Source organism: Strongylocentrotus purpuratus, unplaced genomic scaffold (assembly GCF_000002235.5).
Source record: "Strongylocentrotus purpuratus isolate Spur 01 unplaced genomic scaffold, Spur_5.0 spur5_scaffold_6, whole genome shotgun sequence".
NCBI lineage: Eukaryota > Metazoa > Echinodermata > Echinoidea > Camarodonta > Strongylocentrotidae > Strongylocentrotus > Strongylocentrotus purpuratus.
The window spans coordinates 24,842,141-24,859,533 of NW_022145612.1; the positions used below are offsets into that span (position 1 = coordinate 24,842,141).

Consider the following 17,393-nt stretch of genomic DNA (forward strand, 5'->3'; position numbering starts at 1 on the left):
TACAATGATATTGAATTCAAAGTATGGAGTATAAAAGTATAAATTAATAATAATCAATATGATGAATTCAATGTCTCATTTCATGATATATTCCACACATCATTTAAAAAAATAAATAGAATTTACATGCATTAACAAAGATATCACAATAAAATTATATATAATGGATCTCAAATCAGACTTTTGACATTGCTGATGACAGGAAGAGGGCAAAAGTAAAACGCAATAGAGGAGAACGGACGAGACTCAATAAGGCGGCAACAAGTAGTGTGAAGGAGGACAAAAAGAAATACATCGAGGAGAAGTGTGAAGACCTAGAGCGTCACAAGAACAACTCTAAGGCAGCATTTGCAATTGTGAAAGAAATCACAAAGAAAAGAATCCCAAGACTGGATGTAATTAATGATGAAAATGGCAAAACACTGACAGAGAATGAAGACATCGAGGAAAGATGGGTGCAGTATAGTACCAAGCTGTTTGCTGCACAGGAACAAGTTGGCACTCAGTGGGAGGAAAGTGATGAAATGGAGCCCCCTCCATTAAGATCAGAAGTGGAGCTTGCAATGAAACAACTGAAGGATGGCAAGTCCCCTGGCTTTGACAACTTGACTTCCGAGATGTGGAAGGCTACAGGTGAAGAAGGTACTGACCTGATGTGGCGTATCTGTTGCAATATCTGGAATAGTAGGGAGTGGCCCAATGACTGGTGTAGAGCCGTTTTTATACCATTGCCAAAGAAGGGAGATCTGAAAGAATGTGCAAATCACTGAACGATCAGCTTGATTAGTCATGCAAGCAAAATACTTCTGAAGGTGATTAGCAGAAGAATGAAATTCAAACTGCAAGCCGAGATCTCAGATGAGCAAGCAGGGTTCCGTGAAGGTAGAGGGACAAGAGAACAGATTGTCAACATTCGAAACATATTAGAGAAATGCAGAGAACACAAACATCCCCTCTATTTGTGCTTTATAGACTATAGCAAAGCATTTGACTGTGTGAGCCACTCTCATTTGTGGAATACAATGGCAAAGATGGGGTTCCCAATTCACATCATCGAACTGATCAAAAACCTCTATCATGACCAAGAAGCAACAGTGAGAACCAGTAACGGCAACACTGAGTGGTTTGGAATTGGCAGGGGAGTATGTCAAGGCTGTATACTGTCTCCTAACCTTTTTAATATTTACTCTGAGGACATTATGAGAAATGCTCTGGAAGGATTCAAGGGGGAGTTAAGTTTGGAGGTAAAAAGATCACGAACCTAAGGTATGCTGATGACACCACTCTCGTTTGCAGCAGCAGAGAGGAGCTGATTGATTTATTGAATAGCATCAAACAGGCAAGTGAAGAGAAAGACCTTCTTCTAAACACCAAAAAGACAAAAATAATGGTTGTCAATAGAGATTATGATAACACTGACTTCACCGTAGCTGGAAATAAGATTGAAGTAGTAAATCGGTTTGAGTACTTGGGCTCAATTATCACTAACAAAGGAGAGAGCACCACAGAGATAAGAAGAAGGATGGCAATGGCAAGATCGACAGTACAGAATATGTCCCACATCTGGAAGAGCAGAGGCCTATCTCTCAGTCTGAAGGTTTGTCTGCTTCAAGCAACTTCTTTCTCTATTGCTACTTACGGAAGTGAGTCCTGGGCCATGACAAAAATGACAGAAAGAGAGTTGATGCCTTTGAAATGTGGTGCTACAGGAGGCTGTTGCAGGTGTCATGGAAAGATAAAAAGACAAATGTGTGGGTCCTGGAAAAGATTGGAACAGACTTGACCATCAGAAGGGGAATCATGGAAAGAAAACTTAACTATTTTGGGCACATTGTTAGGAGATCTGAAGGTATTGAGACGCAAATACTGCAAGGAGCAGTCGAAGGAAAACGAGGTAGAGGTCGTCCACCAATATCTTGGACTGATGAAATCAAGAAAGTGTCTGGACAAGGAATGAAAGGTGCAACACAAATGGCAGCTGAAAGAGTTGCATGGCGTGCTCTCGTGAAGGCCACAGCAGCGCGCCACCTGAAGTTCACGATTATGATGATAAGTCAATAAAAGTCAATATGATGAATTCACTGCCTCGGATCATGAAATTGCCCATACGACTTTAAACAATTGCTGTTGTATTTTTTTCCTCTTCAATTCTACCATATACAATAATATCACACTAAAAATTATAACTAATTGATATAGATAAATAATAAATCAAAATTTGCGGTTCATGAAATTTTCCATACAACTTCAAAAGATTGGGTCAGAACCCTGCATGTTCCAGCTACCTTTACACATTACCGACATTATATTGATACAACATGCTTTGAACTGCAAACGAATTGGAGCAACATACATGTATGTCCCTCCAAAATCCTTCTTGAAATATCATGGTAATTACACAAAAAATAATGAATATTCCCTGAATCTTATAGTCAGGTTCTCTTTTTCTTTTAGAATGCGAAGTCAATTCCCAATCCATCTTCATTATATTCTACTGAATCCATTTGAATTCTGGTCCATGTGAAAACTTGAAAATAATTTTATTGAACTCTAAGCCAAATCAAAAATAGGGATTACCAGGGGGGTGTTTTATAAAGCTGTTCGTAAAGTTACGCATGACTTTACGAACGAATTGTATATGAAAAGCCAAATGGGATGCTCAATCATTATTGATTTTTATTTATTAAGTTGAACTGTGCAGATGTAGATTAACATTCTTATTATAAACATTTTTAATGCAAAGTATATTTTTTTGCCATAATTTAATTGAGGATATTGGAAATATCAGAACAAAATTTGGGCATCCTATCTGGAACTTCATATACAAGTCGTTCGTAAAGTCATGCGTAACTTTACGAACTCTTTATGAAACACCCCCCTGCATACGTAAGATATTCAGGTTCATCCAGTTTCCTTCACACATTCTCTACCCCAGATATACTTCCCAAAACGTGTTGTTCAATTATTACAGAAATTTTCAATTTATCGTAATTCTAATATCCATTATTATATAGAAATGAGATCTTATGTAACTATTGAAAGATGGAATTGCTTTATTCCAGGTATGATTATAACAACTTCTAAATAAAAAGTCACTGAGATTTCAAAGTGATATAAAGTATATAAAAACATTAAAAAAATCTGTTAGTAATATATATTTGTAAACATTCTTGGTAAGAAATAGAGATGTTATAACTTCAACTGGGTTGTAAGAACAATTAGATATTCCAATATTCCGTTGAGGCAAATTAGGCCTGCATTATGAGGAATTGTATCATATACATTCTGTTGACTTATGCAATAAATCGCTTTCTGTACACATAAAGTTTGTCTCCGTCACAAGCTACAAGGTTACCAGAAGGAATTACGAGGCATGGGTTAGTGGACTTATAGATGTTCCGGTCTGATTCCTCGTATTCCACGATCCTCCTTGCCTGGATGATACCATCACATGACACCGTATCAACTGCGTAGATATTACGCTCTCTATCCCAGTGTGTGATGTAGAGTGTGTCTGTCAGTTTGTCAACGCGACACCATGACACGCGCCACTCATCAGAGTGTATGACAGCCTTCTCTTCTCCTGATCGTGAGATGACAGTGAATCCATTATCATCTGTCTTCACAGCGATATCACCTGATGACAAGGCTTGTATCTTACCCCACACCTTCTTACACTGCATCGTAATAGTGTTTACTATCTTACCATCAGCAGGGTTGATGACGTAGATATTAGGCTGATTGAACTGAGCAGCGACGATCATCCCATCCCTGTCAACATCAACCTGCATACTAGTATTAATAGAGCGGTTATTCCTCGGTATGCTGATGTCTCTAATCACCTTCCATTGTTTGTCATAGAGAGTGATGCATCCATCCAAGCTGTCGCTCATGAAGCCTATTCTCCCCTTACCACATACTATAATGTTGCCGTCTATGGGGGCGCATGATGTAATATACATGTACATGCTACTTCCTCCTTCAATGACGTTCTGTGTGTGTTCAGTGTTGATATTTGTAACATACGTCGTATTGTTCTTTACGTCCCGCACACATATCTCATCATCACTGATCGAACCACACACCCGTGGGTAATTAACAATCGGTGGAATGTGGATTGACTTGACAAGCTCCCATTTACCGATATAGCCATCAATTCTCCCATAGTGTTCCCCACCTACTTCACCCTCGACAAACTTCACTCTCTGAACTTCACGCTGTATCCGGTCAAGACAGTCGCTAATATTTTGATGAACATTTGAACTTATATTGTTATCTAGGGATGCAAGTACTTGAGGAGCTTCATTCACTATTGTTTTGTCATCTTTGTTAATTCGTTTGATCTTGGCGTCAATATTATCCATATTGCTGATTGCATGCTGATTCTTACTTGTGAGATCTATTATCTTTTTAGCAACCACCTCGCTGATTGCCTCTGTCTCTGATTCGACTTTTGCTTGGCTTTCTTTGATGGTTAGTTGTTGTTGTTCTGCTTCTTCGTGACATGATTTGATCCGTTTTTCCCTCTTTTCGTTAATGATTTTTATTTCTTCATCCGTCTCCTCGTCGATCGAACGAATCGATCTTTTCTCCTTGTCTTTCACAATCTTTAAATGCTCTTTGAATGCCAACTTAAGTTCATCGTTGACTGATTGAAAATGTTTACTTGCAGAGGTTACAATGGAATCCACTTTAGAGTCAAGCGCTTTCAGTTGTTTCTTCATTTCCTCTATCTCTTGCTGCTTGTCATGCAATTTCTTCCTCCTCTCCAAGATGACATCCTCGATGTCGTCTAGCTCACACGGTTTATGATCTTTCGTAGCGCATGGATGACAAACAGGGATTTTGTGTTCTTTGCAGTAAAATTTGATTGGCTCCCCATGTTTGTCACATGACCATGTCATGTCATGACCTTTTCTAGTGTGTAGCTTGACCTTATCGTCTCTCTCTCCTGGGAACTTGGACGCCATGATGAGAAGCAAAATGGTTGGAAGTAACCTGCACTGTGAACAATAATACAAATAAAATTAGAGAAATTTTGTTGGGAGAAGAATTAGAGAAGCGGATCAAGAAATAAAAAGAGACAGACAAAGTCATGTACATGGGTAGGAGGAAAATCAAGTAGGAAAGCAGAAACATAGAATAGAATATCAAACATTTTCTTTATTATTCTGTCTTCTACTCCTATTGCTCGTCAGTGTGTGTGTATTGGGTTTTTACAGACATGTATCAATCAGATATGATTATTTACGTCTGGGACCGACCTTTAAACATCACCATCCGAAAGACGTGACTCAGTTTCGAACCTGCGTCCTCGGCTGAATCAGTTTGTAACTTCCACTTTTTAGCTGGATTACAGGCGCACGCCACAACGCCTAGTATTCGCTCAGTACATTATGACTGACATATTTATACTTGTTCATGCGAATAATGTCATCATGATGTAACTATTATTCACTTTGATAATGACATTGACATTCGTATTACATCGTGTCCCAATCAAACCCATAAATTCCTTGTTTTAAATTCAACCAACAGAGAAGACAACCATTACTTATCTAGCGTCCTATGGCTATGTGCCTCAAATTTTGTGTAAAAATGATTACAAATATTTCATATTACAAATGCAAGATATTACTCACAAAGAGTTTGCTGTATTATCCCATGGCATCGAGGACTTTTCCAATATCACACTATGATGTTGTATTACAGTGTACAGTTTGAATGAAAGGAAAATGAAAGAGAAAAGGAAGTGGAGTGTTTTTGAAATATCCGGCATTCACCAGCTAAATGGGATATGATCCATCCATTGGAAACATAGTTCAAAGTTCAAAACGTTTTGTTTAAGTATTCATAGTTATGCTTAGCCTTTCATTATCCATATTCCTCTTCTTTTAGATCCACGTCCACCAGGTTCCGATGGCATCAGCCCGATTTCCGAAACAACCGCGATGTCTGGGCCATAGATAATATTTACCTTGGCAACAGTTGCCCTTGGATGTGTTCTGGACATGGACGTTGTGATAGAGGATATTGTGTGTAAGTTCTTTTGGTTTTTTAATAGTTTGGGGAAAATATCATTATTAAAAAATTCAGTACAGCCAGAAAATTTGTTGATAGTAACCTATGAAAAAGTGGACCATTCCCGATACTTGCAAAGGTTTCGTATGCATGTGAAATTATTTCGATCCGCAGTGGTATGTCCTAAAAGAGCTAACAGAATTTATTTAAGAAGTAGTTAGGAAATGTTCATATTTCAGTGCTCCGTTTCATTTATTCCTTGATCCCTAGAAGTATTTTGAGGTTACTGAAGTGGCTTACCGTAATCACTTTGATGCAGTTTGACATTGCTATCAAATTTTCTTATGACACCAGCTCAAGTTATCTCATACCTTACACATGCATTTAGCAGGGTAATGTCTGGTGTGGAAATTATAGTTTTTAAATATCCAATGGATTTTTACTTCAAATTGTACATGTGTTGGTGACGTGAGTAATTATCACAGATTCTCCTCCTCCCATGCATGAATTCAAAATCATTCAGATGTGACCCAGGCTATGCAGGAAGCTACTGTGTACCAAGTATCCCATTACCCAAGCAGCTCAAGGACAGCTTTGATGGACCACCCAGGTTGGACTCGACTCGATGGCTCTACAAGTATGGCAGAATCCGGGGCAGCACCCAATGTGATGGGGTATTGGTGTCTGGCAATGCTGCAATATTTAATCAGGTATGACCAGGGGAGTGTTTCACAAAGATTAAGATCAAATTTAAGTTGGACTATACTATGGCAGGCCGTTCATGCCACTGTTTGCTCTCACCATTTACTGAGGGCGCTGTTGAGCTGCGGCCCTGGTAGATTTTTTTTTGAGCTGTACATATTACATTTGTTTTACTGTTTGTTACTGTTTGTCATCTTTATTTCGTATTGTACTTGTCATACCTTTCGTTTGGCTCACTATTGTATATTTACTTTATTTATAACCGTATTGTATAATTTGTAAACATGAACAGTTTTGGTCCTTGGACCTTTGAATCTCTCAAGGGACGTACAAATCATGGTCTCAGATCTACAGAATTTACATTTTTTTATAATTCATTATTGAAGGAAAAAAATATTATCTAAAGATCATAATGGTGAGAGCAACTAGTGGCATGAATGGCCTGCCATAGTTAAGTCCAACTTAAAGTCAATCTTAGTCTTTGTGAAACACCCGCAGGTTTGAAAAAATGTTTGTGGTTTATTGATTGGTAAGAACATGTGTTTCTACTGTCATTGCATAATTGGGGAATATATATATTTACCTGAAGTAAGAACATGTATATTGTTTATCTCTTCTTTGTCAACACAATATCATTTATTTTACATCTGTATGAGAAGGGTAGAGATTTTATGGCAAAGCAGTCATGTTTTCTATCTTAAGTATACATACTCTTCACATTTGATGTATTAGTCACATACATGTACATGTAACCTTCGTATTCATCAAGGGATGTGCTTCTGAATGCGAAAGAGTAGGAGGGGGATGAAAGATGGTAATTACAGGTGGTTATATGATATCTGATTTATATAAGGATAAGTTGTCAAAGAAAAATTATTTACAGCATCATTGCCATTAATGGTTCAGAGATATTGTTTATTGCCCATGTAGATCTTTGTGCATAACATAGTTACTCTTTATCACTGATCCACTTTTTTGTTTTCTGATGTTTCTAGCCCGGTGTGAGGATGTTAGTATCCCAAGATGTGGATGCTACTATGATGGAGTATGTCCAGTTTACGTTCAAGTACAGTTGCTATGACGATCCGTCATCTAGTCGATCATCTGCGGTTCTACTTCAGTATTCCATCAATGGTGGTATTACGTGGGAACTGTTGCAAGAACTTCCCTTTACTCCCCTTCCGGCAACATTCTTCAATATCAAGGTACATGTTTAATTTTTTAGAAATGTTTCCACACTTTTTGATTAGTTTAAACTTGGTGGCAATATTGGCTTACTTTGAAATGTTATGATGAACCAGAAGATCATTATAGAACTGTTAAAATTCTCTTTTTTCAGCGATACTGCATAATATGGCATTTTAAATGATGTGATTATGCTGTTTGCAATGTTAATTTCAAGTAACAGTGCTTGCATGAAATTCTCTGTGTGGTAAAAATACCAGTGTCATTGGGTTGTGACTGTTTCTTGATTAATCAAGACACTTAAAATGAAATTGCTTTAATAGATCATCAAAATTGAGAACATGCTCCCAGTTGTGATTTTTGGATTTTGTGTTCTCTATTCCTGGCTGCTTTGTTCACACTCATGTTTCAAAGAGTCTGGTTCTTAGTTCCACTTAAAGAGAAGGTTGAGTTCTGGGAAGAGGTGAAAAATAATTTGTGAGTATTATATACCGGTATGCAAGTGTGGAAGAACATCAGATTAAAAAAGTTCCCTGAAAAGCATGGCTCTTCAAATGTCTTAATATTCTAAATATGGCATGTAACATCGTAAAAAGTGAATTGATCAAGCAATACTTTCAATTCTTTAATTGGATGGATACAGCTTCCAATGTTGTCCAAGACCAACTCCACCCGCTTCAGGTTCTGGCAGCCCCAGCACTCCCTTCAAGGCAATGCATGGGCCCTGGATAACCTCGTCATCGGGGGTAACTTCATGACCCGAGGACCGCTCCAGGAGACCTTTGAACTCGGCCGCATCAATAACAATGACTGGTTGTTCTATCCAGGGGCGACAACACTGACTGAGCACTGCCCTCAACATCAGAGGCAGGGTGTGTCGTATCTACCACCAAGTCCGTATGAGCTTTCAAGAGGGAACGGATTGAGGTAAGATCATCTTTTTATGTAATGTCTTAAGACAGCCATTTTGTGTTTGTGTTTATGTCCAAGGTACATGTTTTTCCATTCCCCATGTCTTAAGCCTGCTTCTTTTGGGATCATTTTATCAGAGATGTACCTTGACCTATGTTATCCCTTCAGAAATATTATATCTAATTTTTTACAAAAGCATGTCTGTATTATCTTAATCTTAGCTGAGATCAAATTTATGTAAAAATGCAAGAAGAATAGTATACCAAATGACACAAATTTCAAGGAAAAAATTAAAACTACTAGAAATTTATTCTATGTGTCCATTTTTGTAGTGCTCCAATTCCAATATATACGACTAAGAAATTGGTTTGATCAATTAAAATTGTAGTCTATTAGGTAAAAGATACTTGTGAGTGTGGGTTATTACTGAAATTGAATCATCTATTTTTATACATATATTTTTTACAGCTATCAAATTGGGAATCATCCATCATTGGTGTTTCCTCACAGTATTGGAGAACACTCTGTGACAACCAGAGATATTGATATCGATGAAAGTAGCATCCTTCAGTTTGAGGTAAGATATTCCATACATGTTTGTTCAAGAGGTTGTTTAGTGTTTACATATCGATCAGGCAATGTTGACATATGAAATACACTTTTAAGTAAACTTACACATGTTGTCTATTTAGAAATATAATCATTTTAAAAGCTTTATGAATAAAGTTGCCTTACATATAAAATACAAATCATAATTTCACACTTATGTCTAGATTTCTCAACATTAAATGTTTGGTGACATCCAAATATAAGTTGATTCCTGTTGATTTGCAGGGCTGCATACAACTCATATTTTGTTATTCAAACATCTAAATTTATTTCATAGATTTTTAAATATTTTAAAAAAAATTCTCAGACCTGCTAAGCTCCACCCTAAAAAAAAGCTCCAGATCTCATTCATCTTGTGACATCTGTCAATCATCAGTGAGCTAACAAGAGACACTGACATCATTCTTGTGTTCTTCTTTCCCAGATCAATGTGGGATGCACCAATCAGTCGAGTGCTACCCATCCAGTCAGGCTGGAGGTATCCAGAGACTACGGTTCCTCCTGGAGTCTACTCTCACCAGACTGCTTCTCCAACCAGTCTACGTGTCTCTCATGCTCTGAGCATCTCACCACTCCCACAGTCTACTACAGTGGAGAGAACGAGAGATGGGTTCGGTATACCATTCTCCTCTCAAGACTTCATGTTTGTGGGTGAGTAGAGATTTTGTAGAAACATGTTTCCAAAGAACTAAAAAAGATGATTGTGAGATAAGATGTAGGTGATATTAAGCCAATTGACATTTCATATCTTACTACACTATCATATATCCCCTGAGGTGACAGAATATTATATACAGGCTTCCCAAGTCGGGTATCTGCAATTTTAAATAGTAATAATTTGTTTATTTGTAGGCCCTATCTTCCATAGTCAGATTTGAACGAAAAGTACCTTTGACCCACATTCTTATCATCAAAATCTTTCTCAAATGCTGTTCAAATCAAACGTGGCAACGTCCTTGAAGTAATGGTGTAATTTTTATGTCTCAGAACTGTACGATTCCGTTGGTACCAGGGCTTCTTCACAGCTCAGGAGAACCCCAAGCAGTGGGCCATAGATGGGATCTACATTGGACCAGGCTGTCCTCTCAACTGTAACGGACATGGATCCTGTGCCAATGGATTCATGTGCCACTGTGACCCGGGTTATGGAGGACAGATGTGCCACGCCCTACTACCAAACCCTTTCTTCCTCAAGGAATCCTTTCAAAGTAAAGAATATTTTGTTTTGTTTGCTGAGAGGCAAAAGGGTGTTATATATCTCTTACACTGAAGTAATGCTTGTCTGTCACGGCTCTCAACAGCCAGTTTGTCTTCTCTTTATCTTGTATGGGTTCAGCCAATGTTCCTACATGTACATTTAACAACTGAATTATTCATACCCTTGCCAACTGATGTAATTTTTTAAGGATGGGAAAAATTAATCTGTCCCAATTAACATTTCTTGAGAAAGTGACATATTAAAGTTTACATTTAAAAGTATTCCACAAAAGCCCTAATTCAACCAGTCCATCTTTCATTATTGATGTACAAAAAACACAAACTAACTTATAAGGTGTATCAATAATTAAGTCGTTAACTGTTTATTAAGACATCGTGTGTGAGGAAGTATTTAATATAACACCAATAGATTGCAAGCTTGACATTAATTTGAATCCCATAACTTTGACAATATTATGTAATGCCAATTGATCATTACAATTATAGAATATATAATTAGATAATCCTTTGAAAAATAGAAAATTTAGTTTCATACTGATTTTTAACAGTAATATGAACATATTTTAACAGAAAGCATTATGAATTCTCTGCCACTTGACTAGATTCTGGATCTTTAGACCGGAAAAAGTTCTCACAGTGGAGTGGTGCAGAGGTAACTCAGAAGTGTGGAACCTTGATCACAGGAAAGAGTCTTCATTTCACTGGATCTGGGAGAAGAATGCTTACAACGGTTGATATGGATCTGACTATGGCAAGGTAAGCATGTTTGGTTTATGTATTTGTGCATTCCTTTATTATTGATATACTATTTTTGCAACTATAAGTTATAGGGGGCTGCGATCTACAAGCCCAGCTTTTCAGCAGTCCCCTCCATGACCAACCTGTTTTATATGCCTGTTGTACACTGTGGACCAATTAAAGTTTCATTGTTTTACTACCCCTGTATGTACAATGCAATCCCATGTACTTTATTTATTTTGTTGGAAATGGAAATAAACGAAATGAAATGAAAATGAAATGTCTCTCTCTCTCTCTCCCTCTCTTTCTCTCTCTCTTTCTCTCTCTCTTTTTCTTTCTCTCTCTCTTTTTCTTTCTCTCTTTTTCTTTCTCTCTCTCTTTTTCTTTCTCTCTCTCTTTTTCTTTCTCTCTTTTTTTTCTTCTCTCTCTCTCTCTCCCCCCTCTCTCTCTCCCAGCCCCTCCTCCTCATCTCCCCTTCTCTCTCTCTTGTCTCTTTTCCCTGACTCCCTTATTTGCCCATGTGACAACAATAGTAAGTAACAATTCCAGCTCTTGTGGGCTTGATATGCCAAGTTGATAATTTACTTTTTACGTTTGAAAGGTACTGTACATTTTTCTTCCTGATTGCTTCCTCTGTATCACTTAAGTTTGAACTCTGGCCGAGCCTTTGACCATCTCTGACCTGGTACCTTAATGATCTGTTTTTCTCCAAAGTCATTGAACAGAAAATAAGGGAATAGATATCATCCTTTTTTTTTTTACATGAAACATGCTCAAGAAAGTCACCAGGTTTATATAGATTTCAATTTGATCTCCTCTCACAGTATCATCAGCTTCTACATCCGGCTTGGTTGCTCCCAGCGTCCTCCGTCTCAACTGAATCTACCCATCATCCTCCAGTCCTCGTCCAACGGTGGCATCACATGGGATACCATCCAGGAAATGACCTTTGACCCCCAGAGCAATGACCCTATGTATGTAGCCCTTCAGCTTCCTGCTGGGTCACACTCCAATGCTACCAGGATCAGATGGTGGCAACCATCCAGGGACGGGGCTTACATGGATGAGTGGGCCATTGATCAGGTTGGTCAGAGCCTCAGTTGTTATGCCTCCACCGCCAAATTTTTGCATTGATATTCTAATATTGTCTGTTATTTTCAGCCATTAGGAAGTTGATTCTTATTTCTTGACAACGAGTCAATGCCCTTTTGGCTCCCAAGCTATATCTTCTGTTATACAGTCAAACCTGTCAATTGCAACCACCCAAGGGAAACACAAAATGTGGTCTTTGTAGACAGGTTCATTTAGTACATGCTTCAATGAGAAACCATTTTCAAGGAAAACAAAAAATGTGGTCTTTGTAGACAGGTGGTCACTGAAGCAGGTTTGACTGTATTTTATTCATTGAATGTTTCATAATGATGTTAAATATGTACAGCATCATTCTTGTTCCAAATTTTGATTTATGTCATAGCAGTTATTTGAAAGTCTCCCAGGATAGTAATTCTTTGAAAGAAGAATATCATTTTTATACAGTTTGAAATGATTGTGGCAAGGAAAACTGGAGAGCTGCCAGATGTTATTCAAGCACTCAAGGTGTTATATTTGAAAAATACACTATCCACTGATCTACAGGTTTATAGAACTAATTTTTACATTAATTTACAGGAATAAAAGTGTTACAGCATCAGGGTAGTGTTTCACAAAGATTAAATCGACTTTAAGTTGGACTGAACTATGGCAGGCCGTTCATGCCACTGTTTGCTCTCACCATTGTGATCTTTAGATAATATTTTTCCCTTCAATAATGAATTATCAACAAATATAAATTCTGTAGATTTATGACCATGATTTGTACGTCCCTTGAGAGACCCATACAGCCAGTAAATATCGAGAGCAAACAGTGGCATGAATGGAACACCCAAAACACCCCCCCTCATCACATGTGTCATCACACTGTCCTCTCTCATGAAAAAAGAGAAATATTGATAGCTTAAAACAGATATACATGTATTCAAATGAAGCATTATGCATATGTATGAATAACTATATGAACTGTTCTTGCTGACAGATTTTTATCGGTGGCTACATCCATGGTCAGATGGTCCTTGAAGATGATTTCACCACATCGCTCCAGAATGACGATGATCAGAACTTCTCTCTTCATGATCAGAATTGGCTCATCTCTCCTGGTAGTACAATGGGCCAGGTAAGAAAATACTTGAGGATCAATTTGAGGGTTCAGTAACACAAAGACGTAACTCCATATTTTGCCAAAATTAGTATTTGATATCAAATTGTTCAGAAAAATGTGGGCTTTCCAGTAAACACAAATAATTAACACCCCATTGAAGTCAATGGCTAGTGAAACATAGACTCCTTAAGGCCCTAGTGCTCAGTGACACATAAACCACTTTTTCTCAAAATGGCCAAAACAGAGTTACGTCTTTGTGTCACTGAACCCTTGAATTCTCCTTATCTATGTCACATTGTTCATTGGCTGGAAACACATGTTGTTGTTCCTTTAAAGCCTATCTGCACTAGTTTGGCCAGGAGGGATTAGACCTCCCTGCATGGTCACTGGCAGCTGGTCATCTCATCAAATCAGCTCTCAATTAAAATAAGAAAAAAGGGGACCATAGAGGATCAATGGGTACTGCTTAGGCATTGTTGACTGTGTAGGGGGCACAAGTAGCTACAAGTAGTGCAGTCCCGCTTTAAAACACACCAAGCAAGATTGTCACCCAAAACTGCCCTTTCTGTAGCCATCCCATTATAGCTGACTTGGTAGAATCGCCAGCAATGTTGGAGGAAAAAGGAAGAAGTTTGTTGCCTCTCTTTCTATGAACCAAGTTTGTCTAATACATAGTCATATCCTTACCCTAACATAACTTTGAGTTTTGAACCCTGAATTTTCTCATTCTGGTAGGCCCAATACAAAGACGACCAGTTGGTTTCCCTCGTTACTAGATTAACAATTTCATGCTATTTGCCAACTCTCATGTTTACTGGAGATGCTTAGCATATACTATATGTACTAGTATATATTAAATCTGTATGATATTTTGAGCATTAATATTTTCTTAGTTGGGAATGGCTGCTAATTGATGCAAATAGTATAGTGATTTGTAGATTTGCCAGCTTTCGAGCAAGGGATTGATAACCAAGTGTTTGTATTCCAACTTTCAGGTGTGTGGTGTTGCTCATAATGCTCTACACTTTGCCAGCAATGAACAGATGAGATACACCATCACCTCTGATGTCATGGTAACAGACCACACCTTCCTGCAGTTTGATATCGCTCTGGGGTGCACTGCGCAGGAGACATGTTATGGTGAGTTCTAACGCATTTCACTTTGTAATTTCCAATTCTTCTTTCTTTCTTTCATTTCTCTCTCCCTCCATCTTCAAATGTATCCCTCTTCTGTATAAACATTGTAAAAATATAACTCATCATGAAAGGTTTGTTATTGTTATCATGTTCCTGGTTTCCTATGGCAGGAATTTAATTCACTCATATCTTTTTGTCTTCTTCAGTCTCTTAACCTCCCGTCTTCATCTGGTTGATATCTAAAATTACTATTATTTTCTTTGCGTTCCTCTCATGCTATCTTCCTCTTTCTAACACTAATTTCTATTTGTTCCTCAAAACATTATTTTCTGTTCTCTTCTGTCCATGTTTCATACCTCGCTTTCCTGTAAACATGGTATTGGAAAGTTTCATGTTTCTTTGCTTTCTTCTGCCAGAGACAAATCTGATTTTAGTTTTTAGGCATACCAGGGTTGGCACGATTTGAATCACCTTGGATTTAAATCAAATAAATCATCATTTAATTTTTCCAACCCTAGGAAATACCCATTATAAGAAGGCTTCTCCAGTAAGGATAATTTTTTTAATAATCTTCTTTCATCATTTTTTTACAGGTATACTCTTGGAATACTCCCTTGATATGGGTAAGACCTGGGACCCCCTCCTCACTGAATGCTTCCCATCTCAAGTAGAATGCACCAGCTATCATATGAGGAGTGTTTATCTGGCTGATATCTACTATGGCTGGAACAGAGTGACGCTGCCTCTTCCACACTACACAAGGTAATAAGTTGTAACACTGAAAAAGTGACAATATCTATCTTTAAACACCTTTAAGATTTCAAATTTAAACAACAACCAAGCAGCAGTTTCACTTATTGTATTACACATGCTCTGTGACATGTTAAATTCATCCATGGGCGCGATGCTACACCAAACTCAAAACCACACCCTCAACCTTACACTATATCTTTTACAAAAGGGTGCTTAACTTTAAAGCTTTCCAGTAGTTTGACCCTTTGTTCCAATGATCTCTAATTTTGAATCACTCATCCTTGATAATTTATACAATGTTATTAAAGAACACATTTTCACGGCACCCTCATGTCAAATGAAAAAAGTAGATTTGTTTATATAAACAATGAACTTTTATGTTGATATGCATACCTTTTATTTCTTCTTTTGATGATCAAAGTAAATGAAATGTCTACTTACCTGAATATCTGTTTTGATTGTTGTATTGTTTTCAGATATGTATACCTTTTATGTCTTCTTTTGATGATCAAAGTAAATGAAATATCTACTAACCTGAATATCTGTTTAGATTGTTGTATTGTTTTCAGATATGTATACCTTTTATGTCTTCTTTTGATGATCAAAGTTAATGAAATATCTACTAACCGGAATATCTGTTTAGATTGTTGTATTGTTTTCAGATATGTATACCTTTTATGTCTTCTTTTGATGATCAAAGTTAATGAAATATCTACTAACCGGAATATCTGTTTTGATTGTTGTATTGTTTTTAGATATGCATACCTTTTATGTCTTCTTTTGATGCTCAAAGCAAACAAAAATATCTACTTACCTGAATATCTTTTTTGATTGTTGCATTTTTTTCAGATATGCATACCTTTTATTTCTTCTTTTGATGATCAAAGTAAATGAAATATCTACTTACCTGAATATCTGTTTTGATTGTTGTATTGTTTTCAGATATATGCATGCCTTTTATGTCTTCTTTTAATGTTTGAAGCAAAAGAATCGTCTACTAACCTGAATATCTGTTTTGATTGTTGTATTGTTTTCAGATCCAAGAGTACCCGTTTCCGTTGGAGCCAGCCACCTCGCTTTGACCCGGGTCACGAGTGGGCTCTGAGCAATGTTTACATTGGAGCAGAGTGCAGTGACATGTGCCATGGTCATGGGCAATGCAGCTCTGGAATATGCATGTAAGAAAAAAACTTCTTATTCTCCTCGAGTTGCTATTAAAGTAATGTACAGTATTTCTTATCCGTTGACCCTATGACTACCATAGATAGTATTATGCTGAAAGTGAGATATTGAATCCAGTATAGGCTTAGACTTGGAAGAAGTAGCCCTCCTAGTATATAAGACAGGCTTGTGAATTGTAAAATGTGATAGCCTGGAGTATACTTTGTGGTAAGATGAACAATAAAAAAGTAATCGTAACAAAAGCTAGTGTCTTAAAATTAATTTTGATACAATTTCATGAATTGTAGCACCGCAAGTGTTACAGCAGTAGTTGGATCCATGCTGTGAAGCCTAGTCTGTGTTCTGTTGCTTATGTGTTTGAGAGGAATGAACTTCCATGAACCTTTCCAAGTTTGCTGAAAAAGTGAATAAATTTCCTTATGAAATACCATATACCTTATCTTCATAATATCTGAATATGGTATTTATGCAGTCAACATAGAATTAATACAGACATTCTTATTAGCAGCTGAATTTACTGATATAAAGTGGAGATTAAATGTTTTCTCCTAAAAGATGTGATCAGGGATGGACTGGTCCCTCCTGCCAGCGACCCTCTGTACGTCTTCCTCAATCTCTACGTGACACATTCTCTGATCAGCCTGTTAGTGGACAGGGTCATTGGTCAAAGGTTGTTGGTGCAAGAGCATCAGCATCCTGTGGACCAGTGGCATCTGGGACTTATCTTCATTTCACAAAGGTA

The 17,393-nt window shown here is 37.4% G+C and overlaps 1 protein-coding gene across 1 annotated transcript in view; it reads left to right on the top strand.

Annotated features, from left to right (window-relative positions):
* Positions 1–17,393, top strand: part of LOC583613 (reelin) — a 67,132-nt gene that overhangs the window by 38,645 nt on the left and 11,094 nt on the right. Inside the window, exons 31-44 of the mRNA XM_031000304.1 lie at positions 5,899–6,039; positions 6,545–6,731; positions 7,719–7,928; positions 8,552–8,835; positions 9,289–9,397; positions 9,854–10,080; positions 10,417–10,637; positions 11,250–11,403; positions 12,210–12,468; positions 13,457–13,594; positions 14,575–14,719; positions 15,310–15,478; positions 16,507–16,647; positions 17,207–17,390. Of these exons, the coding sequence (XP_030856164.1) occupies positions 5,899–6,039; positions 6,545–6,731; positions 7,719–7,928; positions 8,552–8,835; positions 9,289–9,397; positions 9,854–10,080; positions 10,417–10,637; positions 11,250–11,403; positions 12,210–12,468; positions 13,457–13,594; positions 14,575–14,719; positions 15,310–15,478; positions 16,507–16,647; positions 17,207–17,390 (2,569 nt within the window). The remainder of the gene's footprint in view (positions 1–5,898; positions 6,040–6,544; positions 6,732–7,718; positions 7,929–8,551; positions 8,836–9,288; positions 9,398–9,853; positions 10,081–10,416; positions 10,638–11,249; positions 11,404–12,209; positions 12,469–13,456; positions 13,595–14,574; positions 14,720–15,309; positions 15,479–16,506; positions 16,648–17,206; positions 17,391–17,393) is intronic.